General features: G+C 45.0%; 1 protein-coding gene across 1 annotated transcript; it reads left to right on the forward strand.

Annotated features, from left to right (window-relative positions):
• Window positions 1-1,561: 1,561 nt before the first annotated feature.
• MAP10 (microtubule associated protein 10) lies at window positions 1,562-4,330 on the forward strand. The gene has a single exon (XM_040059080.1). The coding sequence runs from the start codon at window positions 1,562-1,564 to the stop codon at window positions 3,968-3,970; it is 2,409 nt and encodes an 802-aa protein (XP_039915014.1). The 3' UTR covers window positions 3,971-4,330.
• Window positions 4,331-7,007: the final 2,677 nt, after the last annotated feature.

Below are 7,007 nucleotides of genomic sequence, written 5' to 3' on the forward strand. Positions count from 1 at the left end.
AAAGCAGATGACAGATGGCAGGACATGGAGGCAATAGTGAAACAGATTGGCCATTTGTCCTGTCTGCCACAATGCCATTACAATGGTACATGTGAACACTGGGAGCCTTGATGGCAGAGGACGTGCAGCTCTTAGACTTTTAGACGCGCTTAGAATAGCGGCAGTGGAGGAACTGAATTCGTAAGTCCTGAACACAGAAGTCAAACTCCTTAACTCTCTTCTCAGACATAACAGCTAATGAAAGGTGTTGTTTATATAATAATCAAGAGACCTGACCAACAGTGAAGAGTTGGATTCTTTGACCACCTCCTGTTGGTTTCTATTTGTCTAAAAAATTGTGAATTCATAGCTGAAGGATGGTGGGGGAAGAAAGGAGGAAATAACCAGAAAGAGAAAGGGGATTGGTCTTCTAGTTACTTTCTTGCTAGTAAAAGGTGAGGGTGTACTGTAATTTTAACCCAACACTCTCAGTTTAGGAGACATTGTTTTAGAGTCAAGTTACTAATTGGAGAAAACAGCACTATTTTCTTTCTAGCTCAACAAGTATTCGTTGTCCCTGTAGTAAGGAGTCTGTGGTGTAAGGGAAGGATGGCCAGAGAGGGAAGGGCACTCTCTTTGCCAGGCAGCAGGCTGAGGAGTGAAAGTCTTCACTAGTGTTCACTTCAACTCCCACTTTACATGCAGACAGGACAGAAAATATGAGCTTATCAATGCATATCCAAGATACTGTGGAGAGACTCTTCAGTATAAAGCCCTTGACACACACCCCCATTTCTCTTGGAGTGGGAACAGGCTGCAATTATGGATGGGACAAGAGGACACAGTGTTGAGCTGCGCCAAAAGAGATTTTGATGGACCTTAGGAAGAATTCCTTCTCAGAAGAGTTGATTAGATAGCTATGGGCTGCCCATGGAGGTGATGGAGTCACCATCCCTGGAAGTGTTTAAGGCATGACCGGAATGGCACTGAGTGCCATGGTCTGGTTGACGTGGCGGTGTTCAGACAAAAACTGGACTCAAAGATCTCAGAGGTCTTTTCCAACCCAATTGGTTCTGTGAGTCTGTGAACGGGAACACAGTTTAAGGTCCCTCAAAGCCTCCACAAACACCACTCCTGCTGCCTGATGGAGCACAGGACCCATACCGCCCCCCTCCCGTCTCTTGAGAACCACAGTGGGGAATACACGACCAGGGTGTTCAGAGCCGAGGGCAGGGACACGACGGCTGTTTCCAGGACACACCAACCGCTCGTGAGTGGACACCAGGGAGCTCCTGGTTTCCGTGGGCTGCGACCGCTGACCCCACCCATACACCAGGGCAGGCGGCCAACATGGTTGTTGGAGGCACACTGGAGCTGCTGGAGGCACACCGCCCTCCCGCGGGCCGCGGGGCCGAGGACCCTCATGACCCCGGCCCGTGGCCCGTAGCACTGCGGGCTGGGCGTCCGCGCCTCCCGGGATGCGCCGCACGGGCAGCGGTGCTGCGGTGCGACTCTCGCGAGAGAGCGGCCTGCGCCCCACACACACACGGGCCTCTCGCGAGAGCGGGGCCCGCGGGGCGGCATGGAGGGGTTGTTCGCGCTGGAGCTGCTGGTGGAGGCGCTGCGGCTGGCGGAGTCCGCGGAGCTCCCGGGACCCGCGGAACACCCGGCCGTGGCGCTGCGCCTCTTGGACTTCCCCACCCTCGTGCTGCGACCCGCCGCCGCCGCGCCGCCCGTGCGGCCGGGGCAGCTCTTCCCCTTCGGCCGCGGCAAGCGCTGCCTGTTCCGCTGGGACCCGGACTCGCTTTTCGTCGCGCTCCGCCGCCGCCCGCTCCGCGCCCTGCTCCTGGCGCTGCCCGCCGGGCTCGCCCCGGGACCCCTCCGCCTCCTCGGCAGCTGCGCCGTGTCCTTGGCTCCCGCCGCCGAGCTGCTGCAGCGGCCCGGGGCGCCCTCCTCCTGCGGCCGCCGCGGCCGCTTCGTGCTGCTGGACACCGCGGGCCGCCCCGTCGGAGAGCTGCTCCTGGGCTACCGCCTGACCAGCCTGGGGGCCGGTGAGGAGAGTCCTGCCAGCCCCCGCGCTGCCACACCGCCTGCCGCCACCCCCGAACCGCCGGACGAGGAGAAGGAGGAGGAAGAGGTGGAGGATGAGGAGCTGGAAGGCAACGTCTTTTGCCCTCCGCTGCTCTACTACAGTCGCGAGCCGGCTGAGCCTCAGCGGCCGCCAGCAACAATGGAACAGTGGGAGCATGTGGAGCCCCCGAGACCGCAAGGGAAGGACAAGGGCCACAGCCTACCACGTCCCAGTGCTGGGCCCTCGCTGCTGCACCCCACCAGCCCTCGACAGCCCCACAATACCCTGGTGCAGCTGCCGCTACTCAGTGCCTTGCTGGCGGAGCTGTCGGTGCTCACCCGCAGTGCTGTGCCTGCTGCTGCTGTCCACCCCCATCTTGCCTGGCTCTACCAGGCCCCGGGGAGTGGGGACGCAGCCTCACGGCCCCCCAGTCGCTCCGCTGCCCTCAGGCCTCCAGAGACACCTGTGGGGCCTGGCAGGAGCAGTGAAGCCATGAGCCTGCAGTTCAAACAAGGCTGTCAAAAGGCCACATCCCCAGCGTCTTATGGGGCTGGGAGAAGACCCAAGAAAGCTCTGCCCCAGGGACAGCCAGCCTGTGAAAGGAACTGCAAAGCTAAGGGGAACAGACCTCCCAGAAAGAAACTGTTGTATGGGCTGACAAATACACTGAGGCTACGGCTGCAGCAGACTAACCCAGATAAGCTGATAATTCATGAAAGGAGGGAGCAGTACAGAAAAAAGCAAATGGAGATGCTGAAAGAGAGAAGCCCCTTACCCAGGAGAAAGCTGGTCAGAAATACTGAAGAACAGCATGTGGTGTCTTGCAGGCATTGTAGCACAGGAGGCAATTCAAAGTGGAAGAATCAGTTGGATAAAACTGTTCAGACTTCATTAGAAAACAGTGTTCTCTCAGAATCCATTTCTGTGACAGGAGATGTGTCCCCTGACCTGCAGAAACAGCCTGTTGCAAGTCTCTCCAGGAAAGATTCAATTGCAAGAAAGGAATGTCCTTATGAAATAACTACAGCCCCCTTACCAGAGGAAACTGTGTTAAAGTCTGCTCATGAGGAAAAGAATGCAAAAGCTCAACTCCCAGCAGCATTTCCATCAGATGTTAATACAAAAGGAAGTTACAACGATGCAATACAATTAATCCATAATAAAACCATGGACCATGATGATGTGTCTCTTGTTAGTAGTCATAAATTAAGTCCCAGCAGGAGTGTTGAAAACAACTCTGAATTCATATACTCTGATGACTTTGTCGCTAGTCCAGAGAACACAGTTTATTCAGAAGATTTCACCAGTGCTGAGTGTGCAGGCAGAGACTCGAAAGTTCTTGACAGCAGTCCTGAACCTCTGTGGGTTGAAAGACCAAAGCAAGATAGGTCAGATACAGAGCCAGAATCCAGCAGGTCCAGAATTTCAAAGACAAGTCAAAGAGCTCAGAGTACTTCAGATCTTGTGCCAGTTCCTTCAGCTTCATCTTCAGTCCAGTCTTTGAGGAGAAACTGTGACTTTAAAACCAGCATGGGAACTAGTGCTGAATCTGCTGATTCACTTAACCTTGCTGAGATGGAGGCATCATTATTAGATGAAGAGCAGAAAGCCCAACAGATGAGTAAGAAAGAGAAGAGGGGTGATCGACATATTAAAGAAATACCTACACGGAGAAGCAAACAAGTTAAATCTGAGACTGATCTGAATATAGGAAATGGCCAGACCTCTACAGGACAAAAGCAGTCAGTAACTCAAATTAGCTCTTACTTGCCATCTGACATGTCTGATCTTGAACTTGGTGTCCTGGAAAACAGTATGTCAGACAAAGAAGATGATTTTCTGGAAAAACTACATGATCGTAATCAGTACAGAGACATCAGTGAACTTGTAATAAACAAGCTCCCAGGATACACGATGTAATAAGTTTTCACTGTCTGGATTAAGATACAATATTTAAGCTTTGTAAATCCTGTTACATTTAGTTGCACTATGTGCAAGCTAATTAAGATTTTATCATGCACATTTATTATATGAGTGAATTTAGTTACAAGATTTTTAAAATAAACTACTGTTTGACTCTGTAACAAACGGTGTCTACAGCCTGACTTCAGTATCAGTATCTTAACACAAAAGTAATCCAAACAGCACATGAAGCATAACTTACTGTCAAAACAGAAATGAAGACAGAAGCAGCAAAAGCAGTCAGTACTCACAAAAGTAGTCCAGGGTAGAAGTAATAATATGCTGCCAGAATAGTAAAATACAGAATTAATTCCTAACCAAACACAAGGTTTTACTCCTCCTGAAAATTTCCAAGCTTCTTTTTCATTAGAAATAGTTACTTAAAATGTATCATCACAGCCAGTAGCAACACAAAATTTTATCAACTATTCAGTGTTTGTTTCCATTTTCCATCACTAAATACAGTGACCGGAACTGGATGAGCTCTTTTAAGAGTTTCTTAAATTGCAGTTTCATTTAAGTCAGAGCTTCACAATTTATTATAGAATACTGTAAGAATTACTGGTGATGGTAAATCTATATAATCTGTAAAGCTTTAAGAGGTGGATAGAAGTTACTTGACCTTGAAGACTAAGGGTGTGCAAGGAGTAGGGAAGGGCACAGTAAATCTTCAACACTTCACAACTCCCTGATTGCATTCTCTAGCTCTGAGGAAAGAGGTGGGGTCAGCACCCACAGTCCAGAAACTTGGAACAAATGAGCATATTACGTCATGATGTAAAAGGTGCAAGGTAATGAGAAATTTGCCATGTCTCCGTTGCCATTAAGACAGTTGAACTGATGTTTGCTTCAGATTTCAGCTTTGCTTTTTACGGCTTCCATTTTGATCATTGAACTTAATGTCTTCTGTTTAACTACAGAGGTTTTTCTAGAGTCCAAATGCTGACCACAAATTTTAGAGATGTTTTTGACTTGCATTCCTGCCTTCGCTTTTACTCTCATGTACCCCCCCTTTCCCCTCTCTCAGTAGTTCATCTCCTATGTCAGCTTTACATTCCCAACTATCTCATCAATTATCCTCGGGGTTAAATGACAGATTTATCCACTCCCCTTTTCTTTATAATTTACAATCTTTTTCCCACATCTTTTTCATTTCTCACTGTAATTTTCCATGTACTTTAGTGCAAGAGCCTGTGTTTACACTTTAACATCTTGGAGGAGTTTTTTCCTTTCCCTCCCACTATTTGTTTATTTTGTACAAATGACTACCTCTCCTATTAAAAGCATGAACATCTGTGAGGATTATTGGAGTATCTAGTGTTGTCTTCTTAAAACACCACTGCTAATATCTTTGATCTAAAGGTAAGCAGCTGAAGTTACCTATATATCAAAGGAATCTCTGGCCAGAGCAATTCCTAAATCTTCTTAAGGGTGTCTTTCATCAGCTACAATTTTACACCAATTTTTTTTTCCTTTTTCTTCCAATGCCATGGACTTCTTTGATACACATGGATTCAGACTTAATTTATACATGGCAGTTACTCTGATTTTATTGGTGGACTAATTTCTTGCATGTCTCATGAGCAAAACTGTTATTAAAATACATTTCTGAACAACCATTTTTACAGTGTGGCTATTTAAATGAGTAGCTAAGGCTACAAGTGAACAATTTGTGAACAACTACAAGCAGGTTGAAACTCAAGGGCAAATTTCCAGTCTTCTTTCTATCCCCTGTTCCAACTTCACTTTTCAATTTCCAGAAGCAAATATGGTAGGAGCAATATTTATTTTGTTTATATAATGAAACTAATTTATTTTCAGCTAATTTTATTTAGAATAACATTTCTAATGTTTACTGTGTAATAGCATTTATAATTTTATCAGGAGAATGATGAAAATGACAAAAAAATGTGTACTAGGAAGACAATAGGAAACATTACAGTAGAACAAAATTGCAGCATCATGCTTGCATGGCTTAGCTTGTTTGTTTTGTTTTGTTTTTTTTTTTTTTTCTTTTCAAATAGATATTCCAGGTAGTGATTATTGCATGGAGAGGTTAGCAGATAGTTTCTACCCTCAGGGGAAATAGTCTTTTCAGATATTAGTATCTTGTGAGAGTAAATGAATTTTTACTTAACATTCAAACAGCAACTCTCAGTCAAAAAAAAAAAAAAAAAAAAAAAGGGAAAGAACTCTATTATTGAAAACTCATAAATACATTAGCAAGAAATAGCTGCTGATGACAAGAGGATTCTATGTCAACACAACAGAACAAAACAGATATTTACTACCAATATAAAATATTTCAAAAATGGCCACAACAAACTCAATTTTGTACAATTCCTGTAATAATCTACATCTACATTATACTAGCTAGCCAGTTTTGTCATTATAACTTGTATCCTGTACCCCTATTGTCAGGTAGTTAAGATCAGAGGTTTAATAAGAGATTTCACTAATGGAGGTATTAAACCATTCTTTCATAAAGACATCATTTCTAAACTGTAAGTGCTGAATTGCATAGATGATGTTTATGCAGGGGACATGACAATATGCTGGGAGAAGCAAGTAATAGTAGCCTGCACACTATTAAATAGGAAATTATACTTGCTTTATATTGTTGTAAGCTTTAAACTATACTACAGTGAAATTAATAGAAGTAATTACTTAAACTTATAGGTCCTCACTAAACAAAGCCACCTAACTTCTTACTTTAGCCTTGTTACTTTAGCAAGGTTGCTTTAAATGATATTTTAGAAATACATTAGATGGGTGTTCAAAAACATAGTTGCACTGCTTAAGTTAAGGGTGGTTAAGTCTGCCCAAATGAAATTGAACTTCATGTTTTACAAGACCCAAAACAAGAAATTAACTCTTAGATCTACACATTAATTCAGATTTTATGACTTTTGCTATAACTGTTTTTAAATAGATATTTCAGCATACTATTTATTAAAGTAAATTTAGATAGCCACTACCATGTAACTGATGATGC

This window comes from Hirundo rustica, chromosome 3 (assembly GCF_015227805.2).
Source record: "Hirundo rustica isolate bHirRus1 chromosome 3, bHirRus1.pri.v3, whole genome shotgun sequence".
Taxonomy (NCBI): domain Eukaryota; kingdom Metazoa; phylum Chordata; class Aves; order Passeriformes; family Hirundinidae; genus Hirundo; species Hirundo rustica.